We start from the raw sequence: 26,943 nt of genomic DNA on the forward strand, positions 1-26,943 counted from the left end.
AAAAAACCAATACGGAATAATTTAAATTGGTTGTAACGTGGTAAACATAGAAAAATCCTATTCGCAATGTGTTAAACACCTGGTAAACATAGAAAAACCTATTCATAATGTGTTAAACTCGTGGTTAACATATAAAAATCTATTCATAATGTTTCAAACTCGTGGTAAACATAAAAAACCTATTCATAACGTTTCAAACTCGTGGTGAACATAGAATAACCTATTCATAATGTTTCAAACTCGTGGTAAACATAAAAAAAACAAAAAAAACTATACATAATGTTTCAAACTCGTGGTTAACCTATAAAAAAACCTATTCATAGTGTTTTAAACTCATGGTAAACATATAAAAACTTATTCATAATGTTTTAAACTCGTGATAAACACAGAAAAACCTATTTTCAAACGCTTGCACTTATCTATCTCTTTCAATACAAAAAACGGTGTAATTCTGGTGTCATTTTTTGTTTACATTGCCCCCCTGAAGTGACTCTGATCTTTTAGCTGTGAGATTTCAATCTAAGATTTGTTGTTATTTGTTTATATGAGTTTATACGATAGGGGTTATCATCGTTAGGAACATTGGGTTTCCTTCCTGGATAGAAAAAGCAGGGTTTGTAATAAACCCATGTGATGATGATATTTAAAGTAGTTTAAAAATTTTGCTATATAGCCTTTGAAGCAAGTTACCCATATTTCATCTTATATTAATATTTTACTTCAGTGCAATGATTATTGTTAACATTTGTTCATCGGGAAAGTGTTCACTGAAATGATTTCCAGTCTTTGTATTTTCTAGATTCGGTTTGTTAGTTCTTCCTCCCATCCATCTAATTTTATTATAAGAATCGCTCTTTGTGAGACTCAAAATAGGTTTTCATTGCTTCCAATATTTCAGCGATATCGCATAAGAAACCTCGTTCAGGATCAACTCTACAGCAACTTATAACTGCAGATTTCTTACCAATAAATACCCTGCGTTTAATGGCAGATATACCGTCTCAATATGCACTATTGACAATAAATCCAATAGTGAAAATTTTAATATTCAATATAAAAAGAGTGCTAGTTAGTGAACTAGCGGTGGGAACTGAATTATGATTTTAAGTTGCTCCATAAAACACTCAATATTATCAAAGTTATAGAAACCATTGCCATCGTTTATTGAATATACTACGGAAATTCATCTGTGACATGTTACAGAGAACAATAAAGCAGTGCTAATAATAAATAGTACATTAATTCATTTACATAATAGTAAACCTTTATATAATTGTCATTGGATATGCGAGTGTTTTCAAGTGTCAGAGAGATACACGTTTGTATCAGTTTTGTATTTAAGAATAATTAATCTGACAAGTAAGAAAAGTGATTTGTTTCTATTATTCTCCTTGACTGATCAATGACGGGTTATCAATTTGAACTTTGCAGAAAGTATGCTAGCCGTAACTAAGTACAAGGTATCAACTTTAATATATTGTTGCATGTTGTTAAACGAGTTTGCGTTAACATAGAGTTTGCCATCCAAGAACATGTATCAACACGGCGAAAAATTCTTTACATTAAGAATATAAGAACTAGAAAAATAACAAGACTTATGAACATTGCTGTAAATTGATAATGTAAATTTATATATACATCGGTAGTTTACATTTACTCATATATTATATCATTTAAACATATTAAAGATACTCATTTTCCAATTGCATGAATGTCCATATAAAACAAGAGATCGCTTTATATTCATTGCAATAAAATACACTCAAATAATACTCTGAACCTACATCGTGGTATACAATTTTTCTTCATCTTGATGAATTATTGTAAGATGAAGAATAGCATCAAAGCACTGTTCTCATGCTTTAAGTTTTGTTAAATACGTGATTAACCTTTTGATTTTGAAATTGAAAACTTAAAGACGATATATCAGCTACTCTTTCAAATTAAGAAAATATGCAATTTCTTTAAACATTAAACGTCTACCGCAACCACACGAACAATGTATAAAAATAATGTTGTTTAAGAATTAAGTGGGCGGAGCTAATAATTCTAATTTTTAGTTGACTTTACCTAAATTGAAAACATTTGAAGGAATGAGGTGCTTTGTCTCCTACCCCCCCCCCCCCCCCCTCAAAAAAAAAATCAGTTACTTTTGAACACCTAGTGTAAAAAGATTTACAAAAGATACCAGGCGTATACTTGTGCACGCTAGACGTGCGTTTCGCATACAAAAGACTTATCAGTGACGTTTGAATCAAACAAAGAACGAAGTAGAAGAGCATTGAGAACTCAGAATTCCTAAATGTTTTGCCAAAGACAGCTTATGCAATCTATTCCTAAATGTAACGAATAAAAATCATGTATACAAAAATAAGGAGAAGTGGTATAGCAGGTTGTTGTATAGAAGAGTGATGAGTTACCTTACTGTTTATATATTTTAATTGCAGCTCAAACCATTTGACAACCATTACCTACTAACACATAGAAGTGTACCAAGCCGTTCGAAACGTCATGCACACCACCATACCAGAAAACTAGTTACAGATAAAAGGGTAAACTTCATTAATATATTACTTAAATTTGACGAACTTTTTCATGTAGAAAACAGGAATATATGATTAGACTTTGCAATATGTTTTAAAGGAAATACTTTGCAATACGTATTATTTGCCTGGAAAGCTAATACCTCATTATTGAAAGTTTTAAATACTATCAACTTTATTGACAAAATATTTAACTATTCAAACTAACTATGAACTAATTTTTTTAACATTCGTGTTATATCAAATTAGATTTCAAATATATTTCGATCCCTCCTCTTCATTCATGTTTATGTATATAAATGCGAGTACCAACTTGATATTAGAATAAAGCTTTTAAAGTGCCATGAATCACAGCATAAAGCCCCCCAAAATTTAGAAAAAAAAATTGGCGTTTTCATTCAACTTTTTCAACATCACTTGCTGAGACCAAATTCTATAGATTAGACATGTAAAGTAGTTGAATCCGGTAAATGATTTTTCGAAAGCGCTATGCGATAGAATAATGTTGTTCGATGTAAATTATTGCTAAAAACGTACTTTTGTAAGGAAATATTTTGCATGTTTAATTGACAACTAATATTCTATGAATACAAATCTAGTGCAGCTTAAGTATTTCTTAATAAAATGACATTCTTTAATTGTATGCACGGAAATCGAATCTAATAAACAGCAATAGCTTGATTTATGAGAGCTTGTTTTGTCACGTGGGATTACCAGACTTCCGTTGCGCTTAGCCGAAAGAGCAATCAAAATCTGAATCTTTAATATGCTTTAATGTCCTAAGACGTGATGTCCATTAGAATAAAATCATTTGTAAATTGCGATGGCGATAATTGACAGTATAATACAAAATCCTATTGTAAAAGACGGGATATAAATCCGTAAAAATACTTTTTAATCGTAAGTTATCCTGTATGATTGATTTGCTTGCGGGGCCTGTATTACACGTTAGGATCACTTATACATTAAAAAAGAAAGAAGAAGAAAAAACTTTCAGTTTTCTTTTTGTTAAAGGTTAACTGGGTAGAACAACAGGAACACAAGACAAGATCAAAAAGAGATTTAATAGACCGTGAAACATTTGAACGGTCCTACCACGAAGTAAAATTTAACGACCCTTTATGGGACAAAGAATGGTATCTGGTGAGTTTGTTATGTAGATGTATTTTTTTTGTAAATACATAAAGTGTCAGACATCACAGAATGGTTGATTTACGTCGCACCTTTCCCTACTCCTACACTTCCAGCAAGAATTTCAAAATAAAATCATTGTTAAATATTTTATTATTTCTATACATCATTTTCCATTGTCATTTATATAATAACCAATTAAATGACTTCTAATTCAGTTTCCAAATGTTAAAGATATTAAAATAGATGGTCAAATTCTATCATAACTAAAGGCAGCTTGAACAAAGAAGTTTGCTCGGTTAGAGAGGAATTTACAGCAAAAGCATTTCATCTATTTATCTAATTTCTTTTATGTGGCACTACAAACCAGTAAAAGTCTGAAATGACCTATATCTGTACTCGACTGTACTGATTTTTACTCGACCAGTCTGAATTGGTCTGAAATTTACTTGATAATACTCGACTGTAGTCTGAAGCATACTTAAAAGTCTGAACTTGTACTCGACGTTTACTCGATCAGTACTAAACCATTTTATATGAGTCTGAACCATACTTGACATAGTCTTAACCATTCTCGACCAAGTCTGAACCATGCTCGACCTAGTCTGAACCATACTCGACCTAGTCTGAACCATACTCGACCAAGTCTAAACCAACCTAGACCTGTTTTTTGTATCTATCTATTGTATTTCATCAATTTAGGAACTATTAGGTTATACATACATATATATATATATACAATGTATATCACATTTAAAAAAAATTAAACAAGATGATCAAAGAAAGTAGTTTCTGGTTGGATTAAAAAATTATCATGTAATAAATTAAGTTTTCATCAAATGAATTTTTATATACATGATATCATGTTCACATTGCTTTATGTACATAAAAAATACCAGAACTTTCAACCATTATTCAAATATCTTAAATGTTATTCAATTTTTTTTTTATCAAAATATATATAAAATAGTATATAAAGCAACTTAATAAATGTTCACATTGACACCTTTGTTTTGTAAAACCAAGAGTTTAATATAATAATAATAATAATAATAAAACTTTCATAGCAATCCTTGATAACCTTTTAAAAAAGGAAATGTATTCTAAAGTTGCAGTAGAAATTTATTTAAATTAAATTTAAATATGTTTTGTCAAAATTAAAGACTTGGCACACAAGAAACACTTTAATAAGGTTTAATTACCTTAGTACAATTGTGTTTTACAGGTAAAAAGAAAACCCTATATTTCTTAAACTCGTGTATTACTTATCTAGTGAATTCAAAAGGCCTTGTGATTTAAGTTTTACAGGATGTTGTAATTTTCAATGAATGTAATTAAAAATTTATTACTCTCTGACCAGGTGTTATCTTTTTAATCAGTGTGCCCCAAGCAGGATGTATTACTTTAAAGTTTACCCCTAATCAGAAGAAACATTTTATTAATTTCTTTAATTTTTTATCCCTTTTTAAAATATATATATCCCAAATTATATTAAGAATAGATATATTTCTGATATTTTAAGGTTAAACAATGTCAGTGATTTTGTTGGCTGTTGTTACCTCATTAAAAAGATAGTTATATAACTGTTGTATGTAAACATGAAACCTATGTAGTTTTTATTTAGAAATTTAGGAAAATCAAGTTTTGTTTAAAAAACACATATGCCAAACAAAAAGCACATTAATAAGGTTTTATTACCCTCAGTATAGGTGTGGTTTTCAGGTAAACAAAGTTATTTTTCTATTAAACAAGACTCAGAATTTAAAATTAGATAATTTAACTATCTTGATGTGATAAATCTGAGAATCATATAAGGATGTAAAAATCAGTTTTTATATGTATATTTTTATTTTATAGTGGCTTGTCAGTTAAAAAGAAAGTTATTTTAACAGTTAAAATTATATAAAGTAGAGGTTATTTGGTCGAGTATTGTTCAGATTGGTCGAGTCTTGTTCAGACCTTTGGTCGAGTATGGTTCAGACTGAAAAAATAGGTCGAGAGCTGGTCAAGTATTAGTCGAGTACAGGTCGAGAATGGGTTAAGACTGTTTCAGACTAGTCGAGTAATAGTTTAGACTATTTTCAATAGCAAAGATAAGGGTTAAGTACAAATCAGTACAGTCGAGTATGGTTAAGACTGGGTCGAGTAATATTAAGTAAAGTTCAGACCAATTCAGACTGGTCGAGTCAAAATCAGTACAGTCGAGTACAGATATAGGCCATTTCAGACTTTTACTGGTTTGTAGTGTGGTGAATCATATTTATATTAACACAAAAAACATTGATACCTATTGAAATCAAAACTATTCAAGCAAAACAACTTGATTCAGGTAAATTTACCTGAGATTTATATCAGTTCCGCTTGAGCGATTTTTATTTTATCAACTAGAAATTTTGAGAAAGTTCCCGTATCAATTTAAACGGGACTGTTCACTTGCAACATAGTTGGTCAACATATAAATGATTTCTTTTGCAAAACTTATGTGAAACTTGTCGTCAGAAAATCTAGTTTGTCTGATTAATGATTTCGAAAAAGGTAAATTGAGATGCAGGCATTACTAACATATTTATGCTTTGTATATATCACATAGAGAATTCAATTTTACAAGGAGATGGAAACTATTTTGGAGATACAGATTTAAATAATCCCCAGCGTATGTAATACACTTTACATAGCCGATAGGTTTATCTTTTGAACATTTTGTAGAGATTGTTAATTGTTAACTTTGGAATGAAAATAACACTTTAACGATTTGTTACGTCCGATGCGCTTTTTTATGGATTTACCTTAGTCAGAAGCACTCAAACCCAAACATTTAAAAGTCAAGGATGTTGAAATGCCTTAACACTTCAAGAGCTATATGACCTAATGGGACATAGAAAAATAGCCAAATCCATCTATGGTCAACTTTGCCTGAAATTCAACTTTCTTTGAGGTGTTAAAAGGTTGACTATCGATACATGTGTCAGAATACATGGTTTAAATAATAACTGTCCACGATAGCGTTGAATATTTGATCGTTCGTCCGATTAAAATCAATTTCCGATAGTGTGAGAACTGACTACTAAAAAACTAATATAATGACAATTTTACAAGGTTAATCATATGAAGACCTGTAATGTAATGCGTCGTCTTTATATCAAAAATATTTTGCCTCTTTTTATTGCCTTTAACTTTGACTTGAATTACAAAAGAAATAAAAATGTTTAATTGAGCTACAGGTCGTATTAGCTATGTACAAAATAAAGGAATGATTTTTTTTAATCTTAATCCTTGAATAGTTAAATGCTGTAAAAATAGTTTGCCATTGCAGACAGACACGAGAACAAAAGTAAGCTTGCCAAAACTAGACTTGCACGTCATACCAGTATGGAATAAAGGCATTACAGGAAAGGGTGTGGTGGTTACAGTTCTAGATGATGGTATGTTTATCAAAAGATATTTCTTGTACTGATGGTCTATAAAACATACGACATCATTTCCGTATGCACAACACAATTTTCTAGAATAGTCTTAATGTACGACGGAGACTCAAAATGTGGAAATTCAAAATATAAAATGTTTTAGAGCATACCAATAGAAAGGGCTTAAACAGAACAGCCAAAACCGTTTTTAACTTTGCTTAAGGAAGTTTCAACCTCAATTTTAGTACATATTTACATTAGATAGGAACTAGAAATTTACAACATAGACCACCGTAGCACCTGTCTACCAGCCAATAATAATCCACAAGCAGCTACATCGACCCAGTTGTAGTAAAACAATAAGTATGATACAGATATCCGGTTTGTCACCATTTTCTTCGGGAAACGCCTGTACCAAGTGAGGAATATGACAGTTGGTTTCAGTTCGTTCCGTTGGTTTATAAAGTCCAACGTTTGATTTTGTCAGTTTTTTTTGGACTTCCCCATTTTTGAATTGGCATTGGAGTCCGGTAATTTTGTTATGCTTTTTTTTGTAAAGTTGAATTATAAATAAACTTAAGCAGAGAACAATTGGATTTAATCTGAAATGAGTTTTGTTAATTATTGAAGATCATGTTTGCCATGAGATTGATATTTTTGGAGATGAACGATCAATTCTAATTCTTAAATTATTTAAATGTTCAAAACGAGGTTATTTCCACTTATAAACATTTTAAATGTTTGGCTTTTTATTTCAACTGAGTTGATGATGATTATTTCAGAAATATGTATCTATCACAAAAAAGAGTATCATACATCTGCATAACAAAATCATTACCGTTTCTGTTAAAATGTTTATCCCCGACAGTACTGACATTTTTTTAAAATATGGATGACTTTTTAATTCACTATTGCTTATTCCATCATCATATATATAGATTACGCTTAATAAAAGTGTCTGAGTTATCAAACATAAGTTAAAATGACTATGACGAGTAGTTTATCAAAAATTCTAGTATCTTACCAATCTACCATTTACTTGTGAAAATATATAGTGAAAACAAAACATTTGAATGAGTAATTTTTGAAGTAAGTAAAATTAAAATCAGAAACGATGGCACTGACGCATCATTCTAACACTTTGTTTACAGGTTTAGAGAAGAACCACACAGATATCGAAGCTAACTATGTAAGAATTCGTATTTTGTTATCAGTTATCTACTTGTGTGCATTTTGTGATAAACTGTTCATTATATCTCTAGTTTTCAGTTTAGCATAACCTAATATCATGTTGAAAAAAAGGTTGAATGATAAAATTGTGCATATTGTATAATATTTCTTCATGTATATATACTCAACATGTAAGTGCTGCATAAAGTCTGTACACTGGAATAAAAGAGCAAGTCGATGAGAAGAGGAGCACATATGGTTCCCATAAGAATGTCGACAGTCTGCCGAAAAATAAGTTCACCAAATGTAACAAATGTTATATCAATAAAAATTAAGTACCTGGATAATTTAAGTTTTAAAAATCGTTTTGTTTCAATTAGAGTGGTGTTTACAAAAAACTTATGCAGTCCTTAGAGACAGTTGCTATTTGTATCTACGCTTGTCATTTTATTTTATGAAGCAAAGCTGGACTAATTATTCTATCTGTCAATATATTAAGATTGATTTATAGTTGTGTAAAGGGTCGATAATTCATTTGATCTGTCTTCAAATGTCGAATGAAGGAAATGTGTGTACAAAATAAGATTGTTGCATACTATTTCTGTCATAGAAAATGATATGGGGTATCCATCCATGACACAAAATCAGTACATGCACAGCTAAAAATAAAAAAAAAAAAAAAAAAAAAACACACACACACGCAAAAAACAAAGGAGCAGCGCTTTTAATGTGGTTCTTCATCTCAAAGTCACAGTGCGGTCTTCAACACGGAGCAAAAAACTCTCACCTCACTGCAAGTTTAAGACGGCCCCTAGCACCAGCTTGAGCGGAATTCTTTTCACAAATAATTTGGATAGACTTTGCAAAAGATGTAACACCACCAAATCGGGCCCGGTCCAAAAAGTACATATTGGAAACTAGTACAGATTGAAAAAAAAAATAGTTCCTACGCATATTAAGAATTTAAAAACCCTTTAAATCAAAGAAGGCCTCACAAGATATATTCAAACATTTGATATATGATAAAAGGAATAAATAAGGCAGCAGCATGACTAAGCAATTCTCGAAGAAATGTATCGTTGTTTGCGAAAGTGTATTAGAAAAAGATTACCATCTACTTTCATGATGAATATTTTTTAATGTTTCTAGGACCCAAAGGCCAGTACTGATCTAAATGACAACGACGATGACCCACAACCTCGATATGATCCAACCAATGAAAACAAGTATGTTCTATATTTACGAATCTACCATTCTGCATGTTTGTACTTTTCAAAAGGATCAGTTTATGTCATAATAAAATGATTATTATTAATGTACATGACATTTTTCAAATCATTAAAATTAAGTTAATAATGGTTCGTAAATCGGTTGTTATAAATGACCCGTTAAAGTAATTCGTGAAATTTTGAAACAAATATTTATTTCATTTTAGTAAAGCATAGGAGTGTGCATGTATGGATCAGGAGAATCTTAACACTAATCATATTGGGAACGTGTCATTGAAATGGACAACAACTTGGTGCATTAAAAATGATATTTTCAAAAGTTGATTTGTTCTAATAAAAAAAAAATTCGTGCGAAAAAATCGAACAATTGTTAGAAATACACACCTAGAATGAAAAGACACAACAGCAATTCCAGATACAGAATTTACCAAGGGAAAACAAAAATTTAACATTTTTTCAAACATCACATAATTAAAATGTTATTTAGTACTACCCTTTGCTGTTTTGATTCACACATCCGGTTATGCATTCATGGCAGGAGACGCTTGTCATTTCTAGCCCCGTCACGAGTTATGCGATCTACCAGATTTATTTTAATAGTTGTTATGATAACGGATAGCCGATTTTATTATAGTCTACCCCTTGGCATAGATGGAACTAGCCAGATTTGGTTCTTTTTGACAAAAAATATTAGAATGCAGTTTTAAGTTTTAAAAATGCGTTCCCTGATGGTGATATGAATAAAGAGTATATTAAACCTATACCTCTCAAATTTAGAAGTTTCTATTGAATCTACAGCTTCGTGTACATTTGTTTCAAAATTTGTCTTGGTCTCTTCAAGCAATTTGGATATTTTTAGTTTCAAATTGTGCTGTGTCTTGTAAAACTATACATAAGTCTTTAAATCTTGAAGTGTATTTTTTTTTCAAGAGAAATGTTTATCATTTAGAAACATACGAGTAGCTATGATATATTTTAAAAGCTTAGTAAATGAAAATAGACTTTGACATTCTTTTGACCAAAACAGTGTGCCTTATATGTTTGGGTGGTGATTGGTACATAGTTTTGTGCGGGTTTTCATGTATAAGTAATTTTGGAGCAATTTTATGGAATACTACAGTAAACAAATAGGCTTATGCATTATATTTATCTGAAATAACTACAATCATCTTTACAGACATGGTACTCGCTGTGCGGGTGAAATCGCTATGGTAGCTAATAATTCAATGTGTGGTGTAGGAATAGCATACAATGCTAAAATAGGAGGTAAACTATCTTATTAATTCTCGTTGATTATAGAATAAATAATATTTTTGTTGTCAGTCAATAGTCCATGATACATTTGAAAAACGATTATTGGCATTGTTGTTATTCGATTCGTCAACACTTTCGAGCCCTATTTTGTTATAAAGAGAGTATGTAGTTTACTTCCTTAATTGTTTTTTGTTGTAGTACGTATTTGGGTAAATCAGTACGTGTCTCGTGCATGCCTTCATGACGCCAGGAATATGACAGTTGTTTTTCATATATTCCATTGGTTGATATAGTCTAATGTTTGATTCTGTCAAGTTTTATGGACTTCTCCCTTTTTTTAATTTACCGTAGAGTTAGATTTTTGTTAATACTGTTTTTGTAATAGCATATGATGAAAACCATCTTCACAAACATTAATATAATCGACTATAAACTGCTTCTTTTCTTTTATCACTTAATTGACCGGCATAGAATATCTGTTTCACAGAAGACGACGGATATTTTCCGATTGTCCTTGCCACAATCTTGTTCCTCGAATGTGAAATCACTGAATTAGACTTATTCCCGAATTTGTACTTACATGAGCAACACGACGGGGGCCTAATGTAAAACAGGATCTGTTTACGCTTCCGGAACATCTGATATCACCCCGGTATTTTGATGGTTTTCGTTTGTTCAGTCTTTAGTTTTCTGTGTTGTGTTTTGTAGACTATTGTTTGTTTTAGGTCGTTTATCGTTTTTGCCATGGCGAACAAAAATGAATATCTAAAGGCGATCAAATCCTCATTCGATTCAGTCCAGGCGGGAGATGAGGTATACCGTAGGAATTTCAGACTAAAAACTGAAGATTAAAAATGTAAATCCATTTATTTTAAAGTCTTTTAAGATATGTTTTCATACAGATGACAGTGTTCAGTATTATTCCTTGATTGTTTATTCTGAAATTTGGTTTCATATATAGTAAAATTAAAATGTTTAATATTCTGGAATTATTCCAAAATATCAATGAATGGGTTAACCGTATCCAACAGAAAATAAGCCTTACGAAAAATAGCACACACACAGAAGATAAAGGGTTTCAATAATATAGTACCTTTTTATGAACATTACCAAACATGTTTTCATCCTTTGTGTGCAATGCTGTTGTATGTTTTACGAATTTGGCATTCATACTGTTGGTCTTGATAATTCCTTTGAATGAAGGTCATTGTCGTCTGTACTAAAAGGGGTTTCATACATTTAAATTACTACTATAGAATAGTTGCCGCTACTTGCAAATTATGATATTTTCCAATGGCCTGTGTTTCTACACTTGCATGATTAAAATGATATTTTTTTTCCTTAAATTAAATAACACTTTTTAAAATTTTGTGCGCCCTTAACGCCCAAAACTTAAATTTTTGAAAGCCAAGAATGTATAAATGTATAAGTACCGTAAATTTGAATATTTTGGCTATAGTTCTATTTTGGTTTATTTGGCGCCTAAACAGAAACTGCAAAAATTAAACACCCCAAGAAATAAAGTATTCATCAAAATGATCAGTGCAAGTTTAACTATAATGGTGCGTAGAACATAATGAGTAATCATGAATATTAAACAATGTATCATTCCATATATATAATTTAATTTAACAGATTTAGACACTTGCACTAATGATTTAACAAGTATGATCAACACTTTTGCAGCAGTTTAATTATGATTTTTACTTTATTTCTAGAACAAACAGATTACTTTAACAACCATTTATGTAATAAAATGTTACTTCAATATGTCTACCCTCATTTCTAATGTCAATTTAGCTTCAACTTCGTTCTTTATTTGGTCTTTTAACTTTTTTTGATTCGAGCGTCAATGATGTGTCTTCTAGTAGAAAAAACGCACATCTGGCGTACACAATTATAAGCCTGGTACATCTTTGATTGTTGCAACTTAAACACTTTTCAGATAAATTCTTTCATATTATCATCACGATGATGTTTGTCTCTTGTGCTTTTGTATTTTGTTACATTTCAAAACAATATACACTTAAATAGCAAAATGTAACTTCAATTATCTACCATCAGTTCTAATGTCAAATTCTTGGAATTCATATGAATATTTTAGATTAATTCTTTCAAATTATTGTCATAATGGTGTTTGTCTCTGATGCATTTGTATAGGCCCACTTCAAGTGTCAAAACAATAATCATTTTAAATACTTTATTAAACTAATTAAACAATAAATTTCATTATGACAAAAGTAAATTACGTGATTAATCCAAAGTGGCAAAATTTTACACACCAAAAAATAACTTCTACTGATTGGTGAAAACTTCCAATCACTTTTCATAAGCCTGGTATCTTCGATGAGATTTTACGGTACTTAGAAACGTTATGAGCTTTATGAGCAAAAAGGACCTGAACAGAATAGCCAGATTCATGTAAGGTATACTTTTCCGGAGGGAGTTGGAATTTCGTGCGTCCGAACAGTTTTTCTGGATATACCTGCATCAGGTACATAAATGTAATTGTACTGAAATTAAAGTTGCAATTTTCTTAAGCAAAGTTTAAATAACACAAATTTGGCTGATTAGTTTAGGCCATTTTTGGTTAATGCTTTCTAATGATTTCATACTGTTGGTCTTGAGGGTACCTTCTAAACGTTTTAACAGAAACGTGCGAGTGGAGCACGGAAATCTATGTGATACCTTTATTTTGTTCTGTGTCCCGGAAAGGTTGAATGTTGACCTTTTAGGCAATATTGTGTACTTGTTTAACCCCGCCACATCCTGTATGTCCTGTCCTTAGTCAGGAACCTGTAGTTCAGTGGTTGTCTTTGGTTCACGTCTGTCATATTTGTTTTTCGTTCATTGTTTTGTTATAAATAAGGCCGTTAGTTTTTTTCAATTGAATTGTTTCATAATTTTCATGTCGGGGCCTTTTATAGCCGACTATACGGTATGGGTTTTTCTCATTATTGAAGGCCGTACGGTTGCCTATAATTGCTTACATCCACTTTATTTGAACTTTGGTGGATAGTTGTCTCATTGGCAATCATACCACATATCCTTATTTTTATATTGTGATATTTAAACGGTATTATTAAGAGCATAGCCATATATTGTATATTATGTATATTTAGGAGTAAGAATGTTAGATGGCAGAGTAACCGACAGTGTTGAGGCCGAAGCCATTGCTTTCAACCACAAATATGTAGATATTTATAGCGCTAGCTGGGGACCAAACGACGATGGACAAACAGTAGAAGGTCCTGGAAAACTTGCCCAGAAAGCGTTCGAATTGGGAATTAAAGAGGTGAGTATGCCGAATGCCCATTAAGTTACAGGAGTAGGAAATATCGAAACTCATTGAAACTAGGAAACATTCCGTATACATATCAGCTCCTCTGCAAATTAATTTTATTTTCAAACAAACGTATTCAAGATATATTGGCGTATACAATTTTAATCCTGGTATCTATAATGAGTTTATTTCCAATTGTAAAAACTGTTAATATCATTTTAGTGATACATTATTAACATTTCTATATTAGAATAAAGTATGTCTTATATTATATTTCGTCCAAGTAGTTGTATGAAACAACAGTAACCTTTGAGAGTTAATTTATGATTGTTTTTTAATATTCCCAGATGTCATTCATGCTTATACCATAGGCTAGTTTCCACCGGATTAGTATTGTTACATAAAAAAAACATGGCATAACCGACGTTATTACGATATTTATTTTTGAAAAACATCGTACAAATGATTTGACGGGAACTTTAATCCTGACATTATATGTGATTAACACCATTACGGAATTTATAGAATATTTGAATCCAGATTCCACAATTAGACTTTCTAATGAAGGTCAATCCAGAATAGCGCATCGAATCATTAAAATGAAACATTATTATAGTTGATATTTATTTCTAGTTCAGATCAGAGTTTAGAATAATTTTTTTCTGATATGAGCTGGGAAATCATATTACATCACGCGCGTTTTTCTTCAATTGCCCGTTTCATAAAACATTTGAACATCTGTAAACTACTGTCGCCTCAATTCATCCTTAATTTGTATTTTCTAGTATTCTGACGTACTTGAGATGTTACATGTTTATTATCTAAATGTCGGGAACGAATGATAGTTTTTGGCGGAAAGGCCCCATCAGTTGTTTTCAATTTGGTACACAAAATTTTTATTCTCAAGAATATCTGAACGCTGATAAAGGAATAGAACCACATTGGATGACACTCAAACCGCCTTTGTCTGGTTGTGTGATGTTAGTTCTTTCTTAAAAAAGTTAAGGGACTGTCAGTTGAGTAACCATAAAAAAAAATGCTGTTCCTTTGACATAAGTTTTTTCAGTATTTCTTGAAATTGTCGTGTCGTGTGCATCTGTCCAATTTTGTTTTATTGTTGTTGTCTTTTACACTGTTGAAATCATCATAGAACATAATTTAAAAGGGACAACTGCCTTGAATGAAATATTGATGCACAATTATAAGACAAGTTTATCCCATATAATTATTATTCACAACTTCTCGGATTATTACCTCTATTCACCCCTTTTTGCATTTTCCTGGTAAGTTTTCCACGTAATCGCTTTATAGGTAAACACAATGTGTATGTTTGATATATTACCACTGGACCAATACAATTTCTAATGGTATCTTCCGCGTACTTGCCAGTGCCTTTGCAGTTGTTGTATATCTATATAACATTTGTTCTTTCATCTGGAAGCAAATTGAACTTTCGTCAGTTTTAGTTGTTGTGTTTGTCATTTTTTGTTAGATGGATACCCTTATATTATTCATATATCAACGTCTTTCCCCCATTTTGCTCTGAACTTATGTAGTAAATGTTAATCCTGTTTATCTGCAAAAGTATACCTTATGATTTTTTCAGTTTATTCTATTCCAATATCTTTATCGTATCAATATATTTGTCTCAAAAACATAAATAATTAAAATTTGAAAGGATTGAAAATTTAAGAAATCCCATTCTTCTTAAAACGAAGAGCACCAAATGTTAAACTATTTTTTGGCGTCTGTGATAAAGATAATAATGAATGACACCCTCCCTCCAATTCATTATTTCATAATACAAATGAATCTAAAAATGCAATGGACTAGGTAAAACTCATCAAAAGCATGACAGCCAATACTGTTTGATACCATAACGGGAAAACATAATATATTTCTATGAAAAGAGAGACAAAGGATACCTAAGGGACATTTAAACTCAGATGACGAAAATAAACTGACAACGCCATGGCTAAAACAAAAAAGACAAACAAAAGAGAGTACACAAAACACAACATAGAAAACTACAGACTGAGCAACACGAACCCCACAAAAAACTGGGGGTGATCTCAGGTGCTCCGAAAGGGTAAGTAGGTCCTTATATGAAAATATTTATATAATACACAACAAATTCATATGAATTGTAAAGCCGAACCACAGCAGTATTTGTATATTATTCATTTTTTACTCTTTCATATTTCGTCAATTTCTATGCAGGGTAGAGGTGGTAAGGGTGTAATATATGTATGGGCGTCCGGAAATGGCGGTCGTCTTGGCGACAACTGTGACTGTGATGGTTATACCGGTAGTATCTATACCCTATCAATAAGCAGTGCCTCTCAAGCTCAACAAACCCCATGGTATGCTGAAAAATGTGCCTCAACCATGGCTACAACTTACTCCAGTGGTGCCTATAGTGATCAAAGAATTGTAAGCAAACTGTTAATGACTTTATGTACTATGCATTAATTTGGTTATTTTTATGATGGCAATTTTGCTTATGTTTGATATACAATTATACTGATATTCTGTTCATACTTGTTTATAAAGCAAAATTTAACTTCATAGACTATTATGTTTGTATTTGTAGTTCTTAAATTACAATTAAATAAATCTGTTACTTGTTTTAGAAAAGAGGGACAACATATTCTGCTCTTAATCCAGAATAAAATCCAAAACTGTTACCCCATTTTAAGAATATTTCATAAGATAGGCAAAGTGAGATGTATTAAACTTCTGGCAGGAACATTTTACCTAATTAGCTTTTGAAGTTATAAAGATTAACATAGAAATCATACCAATACAATAAATGCAGTAAAGAATCTTGATGTTTTTTTATACAGAAATATAATGATATGCATCAGATATTGAAGGATTTATTTGTTACAGGCCTCAACAGATTTAAGAGGTACATGTACTACATCTCATACAGGAACATCAGCGGCTGCCCCTCTAGCTGCTGGAATATTTGCTCTTCTTTTAGAAACTAAGTATGAAATATTTATGGTTTTAAAACACACAATAGAATTTCGTTTTTATAGTCAAATGAGATATACATTTATTCGTGTGTTAGTTATAATTAGTGACAATTATGGGTTCTCTGATAGTTTTTTCATCTTTTAATTAAGAAATTGGCTGGACTGTTGCATTGATTTTTGAAATGATAAAAAGCATATTAAGACTTATTCCCTATACCTGTTATATCAAAAGTAAGAGAGTAAACCATCGATTATAACTACTATGTTTATTTGACATCAGGGCAGTTTCATTATTTATTTCTATAGTCAGGTTAATTATTTTTCCGCATTGGAATACAAATTTAATATACTCACCCCAGCCATCTCTACCTCCAAAAAAGATACCCCACTTTTCTAACATACACACCCACAACCATGTTTTGGTGACATCATAAGTAATCAATTCATAACTGACATATTCGAAATGGTAATGTACCATGTTTAATGTTTATCATTATATGAAAAAGACAGAAAGCCCATATCTACAAATATTATATGAAAATTGAAATTGAATACTATGAAAAGTCACTTTTTGATAACGTGGATTAGTGTATTTCAACATGTTCTTTTATTAGTGGAGAATTTGTCAATCTAATGTTTGTTTTTGTTGCACTTCGGTGTTTCTGTTGTTCCGTTGTTTTCCTCTTATAGTTGGTGTGTTTCGTTTGTAAACCGGTTTTGTTTTCCCTTAATTGATTTATGACTTTGGAACAGCGGTATACTACTGTTGCCTGTATTTAATGGTCAAATTGTCGGAATCGATTTTGAATATAACATCCTGATTAATATATATTACATAATCTACAATATTACATTTTATTGGCAAGCTCATTATGTTGAAAAATTAAATTAGATTTTAATTTTAAATTATTTTTCGTATCAATTTTAAGTCATACATTTGATAAAGGGCTTTCCGATTTGAATTTTCCTTGAAGTTCGGTATTTTGTTATTTTACTTTTTATGATTCCTGATCTCCTATCATTTTCTGAACATAAAACAGGATTTCTTACTTACTTATTTACCTAATAATAATAATCGAATTTATTCAAAATTTAGCCACAACTTGACATGGAGAGATGTTCAACATTTGGTTGCATGGACATCAGAATATTCCGCGTTGAAAAACAATGGTGGTTGGAAACATAATGGTGCTGGATTTTGGGTTAACAGCGCGTTTGGATTTGGTTTGTTAAATGCCGCTAGGATGATAAACGCAGCAGATCCTAAAGAATGGAAGCATGTGCCAGAAAAATACATATGTTACGTAACATCCGATGATTTATCTAATCTACCTCAGTAAGTTTAAGGTCTTTTCACTTCTTTTTTTATTATTCTTCAATCCAGTATTTTTGTATATCGTTTGCCTTTAAATTGGTTATTTTGAAAGATAAAGGAGAACAATTTTGCCAACTTCAGGTACTTTAATCCAACCTCTGTTATATATTTAAAATTTGTAAAACAAAATTTTGCATATTCCCTGCTTGCGCGTATTTGTGTGTGTGTGCTGTTTTTCATCATTTTTTTTTGTTTTTGCTGTTGAAAATGTATTGTCTAAAATATATTTCATTTTATCTATAAAAAGTGTATTTTTTACTTTTCAGGGATTTCCATAGTAAACAGGAAATAGAAATTTCACTAAAAACTGATGGTTGTAAAGGACAAGAAAATGAAATCCGGTATTTAGAACATGTACAGTTAACTTTAACCATGGAATATTCAAAGAGAGGAGATCTGTCAATTAATATAACATCTGCAATGAGTAAGTCTTAGTTTGATAAAGCTCTGGATTAAAGTTAAATCTAATGACATCATTAGCAAACATTGATTGGTAAAGGAAATGACGATAGATTAAACTTAAATCCATGAAAAATGAGTTACAGACATTGGCACAATTAAAATAATCCCATTTTCTATAAAAAAAATATACAAATTTAACACAAACAGCGTGTGTTACATTTTATGTTGGCCAGCTGATGAAATATCATGTTTGCTTATTACATTTTTGTATTACCTTTTTTTAGATACTGAAACAATGCTTTTGTCTGAGAGACCATTGGATTCATCAGTAAAAGGTTTCAAAAATTGGAACTTTATGTCAGTACATTCTTGGGGAGAAAGACCGGATGGTGTGTGGAAATTAAAAATCAGAGATGGAGTATGTACAATATACTTTTGGATTGCTATGTTTTTAATTTATTGTTGAAATACACATAGACAAACAAACAAAAAAACGTCCATGCATCTTTGACCTTCCTTTGTTTACGGTTTCTGAAACTATTGTATGTAGTTTGACATAACAAGCCATGTATTCTGCATCATCCATAATGATAATGATCAATAATTTTCAAAGTTTGTTAGCAATTCTTAAAAAATGATAATTGTGGCTACCACAAACCCGACGAATAAAATGTTTCTACTTTGAGACCTGTTTAGACATGCTAGACAGACAACCATGTATTGTACATGTAAAATTAAAATAGAAGGACTTAAGTTAAGTAAATTGCAATGTAACTGCTCTAGATGAGCGAATTTTTGTAGAAGTTATGACCCTTGGACAAAGAAAATTACTTGAAAATATCAGTTTCCGCATTTTCCCCCTGTTTTTTTCTGTAATTCCTGAATCTATTGATTAGATATTTGGTATAGTCCTACACATAAAACGTTACAGTTCGAGTTGGCATTTCATTTTCAGATGAGGGATTTTTACAGGTGAAGTGGTCCTTATATTTATAGAATTGCTTTACAATATCAGTTTTCTGTACTTTATTCTGTAATGTGTTTCTATTGAGAGGATTTTTGAAGGAGTTTTAGTTCTTTGGCATACTAATTTGCTTTAAAATATTAGTTATCTGCGCTTTTCCTGTTATGCCTGAACCAACTGATTTAGAGTTTTGGTATATAAGCCATTAATAAGAAGTTACAGATCGAGTTTGAGTTTCTTCCGTTGAGCGATTTTTTAAGGACTTGTGGTTCCTGTACATAGAAAATTTCTTTTAAACATAAGAGTTTAGAGATTTTCAAACCCTTATGATTCAGAAAAACAAGAGTGCACATGCTGAAATCTCGCCTGTTTTACTGACCATTGATTTTATGTTGATAGTCCTAAATATGAAGCTTTACTACAAGTATCACATAAACATAACATGATCCCAAAAAATGAGGTCAAGGTCAGATTAACCAAACTGGAAATACATGTACACTTTACAATCATTAAATACACCAAATATAGTTGACCTATTGCTTATAGTTTCTAAGAAACAAACTAAACCAGGAAAACCTTAACATTGACCTATGAACTATGAAAATGAGGTCAAGGTCAGATAAAACATGCCAGACAGACATGTACACCTTACAAGCAATCTATGCATTAAATATAGTTGACCTATTGCTTATATTATCTAAGAAACAATCTTTACCATGAAAACTTAACATTGACAAATGAACCATGCAAATGAGGTCAAGGTCAAATGATACCTGCCAGACAGACATATACACAAAAACTTAACTGTAACCACTGATCCATGAAAATGAGGTCAAGGTCAGATGACACCTGCTAGTTTGAAATGTACACCTTACAATCATTCCATACACCAAATGCAGTATCTGATATATGGACTTGACCACCAAAAATTAACCTTGATCACTGATCCATGAAATGAGGTCGAGATCAGATGAAAACTGTCTGACAGGCACGAGGACCTTGTAAGGTACGCATATACTAAATATAGTTATCCTATTACTCGTAATAAGAGAGATATTAACATTACAAACAAATCTTAACTTTTTTTTTCAAGTAGTCACTGAATCATGAAAATGAAATCATGAACGATGGACATATGACAGACGGAAACTTCATAACATAAGGCATCTATATACAAAATATGAAGCTTTGACACATACATGATATAGCCATTGGTGTATTTTAAAGGTGCTGAATTAACAATATAGAAATAAGGATACGTGGTATGATTGCCAATGAGACAACTATCCACCAAAGTTCAAATAAAGTGGAAGTAAGCAAATATAGGCAACCATACGGCCTTCAACAATGAGAAAAACCAATACCGTATAGTCGGCTATAAAAGGCCCCGACATGAAAATATGAAACAACTCAACTGAGAAAACTAACGGCCTAATTCATAACAAAAAAAAACAATTTGCGAAAAACAAATATGACAGACATGAACCAACTACAGGCTCCTGACTTGGGACAGGCACATAAAGAATATGGCGGGGTTAAACATGTTTGTGAGTGCTCAACCCTCCCCTTACCTGGGATAGTGGTGTAACAGCACAACATAAGAACAATCTATAAAAATCTGTTGAAAAAGGCTTAACTCATCAGATCGATACAAAACAGAAAAAAAACACAGACCGGACGTGGCAGGGTATTTATCCATCCCTGATCCCTAACAACAAAAAGGACACTAAGTACAGATATGTCGGTTTCATTTGTTAACCTTTTCTGTGGGCATAGACAAAGATATAACACTATTTATATTTAAACAGCTATATATTTTGTTCTTCGTTTTAGAAAGGAGGTAAAAACAGAGGAATAATAAAAGCAGTTAAATTAGTTTTACATGGTACCAAAGAATTACCCGACCATGTGCACAGAGCAGGAGGTGCACGTATTTATGACAACAACTACAATAAAGTCATTGATGAACGAGAGGTAATATTATTTGAAACACCATTCTTAAAACCAAAACTGTTGTTATTTTTTGACGTAAATACTAGACTAAAATACTAGACACCGAGAAATTCAAAACTAGATTACAAATTGAAATATGTTCATGTTACTACTTCTACTGAAGAAATGGTCAAGGGATATGTCATTTTAACAACGACAGAGCTAACAGCTGCTACTAAACACCACTATTTCCACAATATGATTTGATTTCCTCGATTACACAAAAAAAATCTTTCAACTATCGTTTTATTTCTGCAGCAGTAAATGTTTTTTTTATAGTGCTCTTTAAATAGTTAACTCGACTTATTTAAATATGTTGACAAACTTTTGAATTAAAAACGGTGTTAACTGTTTCCTGATGATAAAAACTCTTTTAAAATCTTTGATAATTTACGTTACTGTTAAAATAAGTGTGTATCTGCTATCAGTTATTAATTTCTCTTCTCGGTACACATCACTATAACGTAATCGTATCAGTCTGAAACTTTGCTATTAAATGAAATTTAGATAGACCAGTGGGTAACTATATCTAGTGTAGTTGTTACAATTGGTTTTTTTTCATACAAAAACTTACATAATAATACATAAACTATATAAAATTCATAAGTTTGTTAACGTTCCATTTTGTCGTTAAGGAGATCAAGTGAAGATATCTATAAAACTGAAATAAATTAAAGAGAAACTATCAAAAATTGGCTATCAAAAAATCAGTTTCACAAAAAAGCTTACGTATAAAGTTGATTGTAAGTCATGAATAATTCAATATACATACGATCAACTTTAGTCGTAATATTTCATGTGAAACTGATCACTGAACTCCAAGACAAATTCAAATAGGGGAAGTCCATAAAAACTGACAATATCAAACGCTATCAATCAACAGAATTGTGAAAAGTAACTGCCATGTTCCTGACTTGGTACGGGCATTTTCCGAAGAAAGACCTGGATTTTACAGCTAGATAAACCTCCCACTTGTATGACAATTGTTCGTACTACCGTTATATTGACAAAATTGGGTGAGCAACCCCAACAGACCTAATATGTTAATGTGGCAATAATTGGGATCCAGCAGCCAAAACCAATTTCTCCAAATAACAAAAATACGTATTTACAAAACATATTCTCTATAATAATCAAGATTGAAAAAATATGTTAATGAAATTTATTCAACTCAGTTCATTCTTGCTACATCCAACAATTACAGTGATTATTGTCCTTTCCAAAACCCATTCATTAGAGTTTTCATGAGACAATCCTCACATAGATCTTTGATTGTCTCTGTTAATTTTTTGTTACATATCTAAACTTATATTTAAAGCTTGAAATAATGTTCAAACGCTTGTAGATCATATGTTGACTTTAAGATATATTTTGGTTTTTTTATGTCGTAAAGCTGCTGTCTGATTGGCGTATACTCCACATATCCTTTTATTCATATTAAATTTGTTTTGCGTTATTCAATAGTCTACTTAATAAATTAGTAAATGTAACCATATATATTTGTGATCTTTTGTAAAGAAAATGATTCGAAAAAGGGTTAAGATATCTAAATATTATCAAGCAGTATTTATTAAAGAGACTAGTTAATTACGAATCGTTTTTATCACTTTTACTTGACGACTGTATTGCAAACTTAACAATGAACAGTAAAGAAAAAAATATGAATATAGATACCGGTATGCTATTTCTCATCTGAGAAAATACTATAACATATTAAAGCTAAAAAAGTCGAAATTTGTTTGTTTGCAATTCTCAATTAGTAATTGTTAATTTACATCGGTAGAGTTTAGTACACCAAAGTTCTGCTGAACAGCAATTAAATGTAAACCACATTTTCATATGATTGTACTAAAGTTGAAAGTTTTGTAACAGGCTTGCTTCTCAGACAATATTTGAAGCCGATTTGAACACTATATCAGCAAGTGATAAAACGAAATGGCGAGAGTAGGGACATGTTTCTATGATATCATATTATTTTAGTTGCTACATCCAGAAATGGTAAGAACGCCAAGCTCCTAGAGGTTTTCTTTTAAGCTTTGATTCTATTGCATGTAAAATGATTGGAATGACATATGTTTTTATTATAATTGTTAGATATTTCTTCAAATTGAAACTTTTTATTTAATAGTTCAGACATCATAGCAAAAACAAAGGATTGACATTAACGCTAATGATTATATACTGTAGTTAATCTCAAAGTTATTTCATTTCAATATTACTCTTTACTAAATTTAATTTTGAAGAATTAGAGTAGAAAATAAAAACCCTTTAATTTTTATTTATATTTCATGAATTTTCGGTTGTTTGTTTAGAATGTTTTGAATTGAACTGTGGGTTAAGACAAAATCAGACATAACAGATTTGATATTTTATGGCTGGTAGCAGTCAGAGATATGAACTGATATCACTTTCGATGTTTTATTATTTCGAGCTTTAAATTCTGAAAGAACTGAGTTTCAAATGTTTGAGTTTGAGCGTTCCTAATGAAGGTAAAACAGATCAAAATATAAAAGCTCCTGGGATGCAGGAACTTTATTAAGTGTTAATTTGAGTCAAATATTTACTTCAGATTCAGGTACAATTTCAATCATGAAATAATATACGGAGAATCTGTTTTTCGGTTAATATGAAAAAACTATTTAAATTGTGTAAAATTTGGGTAATCAATATGTTACCAGTCATAAGATATCAAATCTTTCATGTATAACAGACGTTTGCCGATGTGCAGAACTAGTAAATACATTTTCAATATACAAACCAAAATAAAAGAAACTGAGCGTATGACATGAACTCCATACGGAGTGAGGCCGTTAAGAATACTATTTCATGCGATTTTTTTTTTTATTAAAGCGCATGTTCATAACATGAAATAAAAGTTGATATCTTTATCTATATTTGTTTTCTATCTACCTTGTATATCCGATTTATTTGACTTTAATTTATCTTTTCTGCTTAAAACAATAAAGTAATCAAGTACTAAAAACAAAACATTTACGTATAGCAATTATGTTCATGGTAATTGTGTGTCAATATTTTAAAGCAAATAAACCAATGGCAAATCGAAATCTTTCTAGCATGGTATTACTTCAAAAATGTATATATTTCATCCATGTTTTTGGAATATAACTTGGTCCGTATTGAAATGAATTATTCCCTATTTTATACTAAAAGGTTAAAACTGTTCAACAAAGCAGCAGGGTTTCAGTGAATGCAAAATATACTCTTTGACTCATTTAAAGCAAACGGTTCAAAAACACTTCTAATACTTGCATTGTTCTATTCTCTATTGCATCCAAAGTAAATTAATATTTTGATCTTAGAATGCTCTATCATCCTTTAGTTATATTTTCTTATTTCCAATTCGCTTTGAGCATACATTAAAATAAAGTCAAATTAAGGCAACAATTATAGTTAACGGATGTTCAAATCTCATAAATCGATTAAAAAGAAAGAAAAATCAAGGTAAAAAAGACAAAAACTAAGGGAATTGTTGGAACTCAAAAAGGTGCAAAACAGCCGGGTGCGTCTACAGGGTAAGGGTTTCCTGTTATGCATAATTGGGAAATGGAACCAATCGGTAAAATTACAGATTAAACGATTATTCTGGTATCTATAGATCTAAGACTGTGAAAACATGTCGCTAGTAACATAAGACACAGAAATATATATCAGTCAACCGATTCCTGATGGTAAAACATAGCTTAGTGTCTGCGTTTGTGAAGTTTTTCTTAATTGATCTGTATACAAAAATGCCCAGAGTCTAAGAAAGTTCTAAAACCGAAATGGTTGCCTTTTGAATAATGTATTTGTATTTTGTAATATTATCGTCAAATTTCAACATAACTTTTATGAGTTGAATTAACATCCGATTCTGGATATTTTATCTGAACTGAAAAAAGGTAATGACGTAAATAAGATGACATGCAAGGAAAACATATAATTGGAACTATCATATTATGATGTAAACATTTAACCTTTCAATATATAATTATGTACAAATACGACGAAGGTACTATTTTTTTCAAAAGTTAAAAGATCTGAACAAAATGTAATGATGAATAATAATGAAATCGTAAATTTTTCCTCTGCTCTGATATTTTTCGAGCTAGTTTTTTTTTTTGCTAATCTTAACAACTGAATTTTTTTTTTTCAGAGAACAGGTTCTGTAGAATCCATCCTTCATGAGTTCCGTGAAATGATGCACATTAAAGACACACGGGATGTCTGGTGATCCTAACTCTATGGATATGGTCAATAAAAAGTCTAAATTTAGTTGTCATTTTGTCACTTTATGAATGTAACCAAAAACAACACAATGTTCAAGAAAAAACAGAATAATAAAAATATAACAACGCAACCCCTATAAAAAACTATTTGAGCTTTTGTGCCCCTGGACGGTACACGATCTCTGTTCCATTAGTGATTTTCGTCGCAATATACATTTTAAGAGACCTATGGTTTCGTTTTCAATGTATTGTCGAATTTAAAAAATAGATATAAAAATCGCTAGATCAATTTCTTATCTTAAAATCAGCTTAACATTGTCTAAAATCCTTATATACACTGATACTACAAACAAGTAGCTTCTATCTAGAAAAGATAAACACTAAGACAATATCCGCAATATCTTAATGTTCTCGTAGCAGCTGAAAATTTCATTATTGTGCAACCAATTTTTTTTAAGAGATTTTCGAAAATTTGCCTATCAGGATCAAAGATTATTTCTGGCGGTCATGCTTTCGTCCGATCGGAACCAAATTGAAATACTTTATAAGACCTTTTATACATGCGCGCCGTCTTTATAAAAAAAATAAGGAGATGTGGTGTTAGTGCCAATGAGACAACTATCCACCAAAGTTCAAATAAAGTGGATGTAAGCAATTATAGGCAACCATACGGCCTTTAACAATGAGAAAAACCCAGTATAGTCGGCGATTAAAGGACCCGACATGAGAGCTATGAAACAATTCAATTGAGAAAACTAACGGCCTAATTTATAACAAAACAATTTACGAAAAACAGTTTAATTATTATCATTACAAATATGACAGACATGAACCAACGACAACCACTGAACAACAAGCTCCTGACTTTGGACAGGCACATAAAGAATTTGGCGGGTTAAACGTGTTTGAAGGCGCCAACCCTAGCCCCCCTAACCTCGATCAGTGGTGTAACAGTACAACATAAGAACAAACTATAAAAATCAGTTGAA

General features: G+C 31.1%; 1 protein-coding gene across 2 annotated transcripts in view; it reads left to right on the top strand.

The window, feature by feature from the left end:
• The window catches only part of LOC127734383 (neuroendocrine convertase 1-like), a 34,579-nt gene extending 8,579 nt beyond the window's left edge, over window positions 1-26,000 (top strand). Inside the window, exons 2-16 of one of the 2 annotated variants that reach the window (XM_052244220.1) lie at window positions 2,448-2,552; window positions 3,558-3,686; window positions 6,988-7,096; window positions 8,230-8,267; window positions 9,398-9,474; window positions 10,655-10,743; window positions 13,854-14,026; window positions 16,235-16,447; window positions 16,907-17,007; window positions 18,092-18,331; window positions 18,637-18,794; window positions 19,057-19,190; window positions 21,570-21,710; window positions 23,709-23,726; window positions 25,882-26,000. In XM_052244220.1, coding sequence (XP_052100180.1) covers window positions 2,448-2,552; window positions 3,558-3,686; window positions 6,988-7,096; window positions 8,230-8,267; window positions 9,398-9,474; window positions 10,655-10,743; window positions 13,854-14,026; window positions 16,235-16,447; window positions 16,907-17,007; window positions 18,092-18,331; window positions 18,637-18,794; window positions 19,057-19,190; window positions 21,570-21,710; window positions 23,709-23,726; window positions 25,882-25,959 — 1,803 coding nt within the window. In that variant the 3' untranslated portion in view covers window positions 25,960-26,000. The remainder of the gene's footprint in view (window positions 1-2,447; window positions 2,553-3,557; window positions 3,687-6,987; window positions 7,097-8,229; window positions 8,268-9,397; window positions 9,475-10,654; window positions 10,744-13,853; window positions 14,027-16,234; window positions 16,448-16,906; window positions 17,008-18,091; window positions 18,332-18,636; window positions 18,795-19,056; window positions 19,191-21,569; window positions 21,711-23,708; window positions 23,727-25,881) is intronic. The other variant, XM_052244221.1, reaches the window with a different exon arrangement.
• Window positions 26,001-26,943: the final 943 nt, after the last annotated feature.

The sequence above is a fragment of the Mytilus californianus genome, unplaced genomic scaffold (genome assembly GCF_021869535.1).
Source record: "Mytilus californianus isolate M0D057914Y unplaced genomic scaffold, xbMytCali1.0.p SCAF_3, whole genome shotgun sequence".
In the NCBI taxonomy this organism is placed as follows: Eukaryota; Metazoa; Mollusca; class Bivalvia; order Mytilida; family Mytilidae; genus Mytilus; species Mytilus californianus.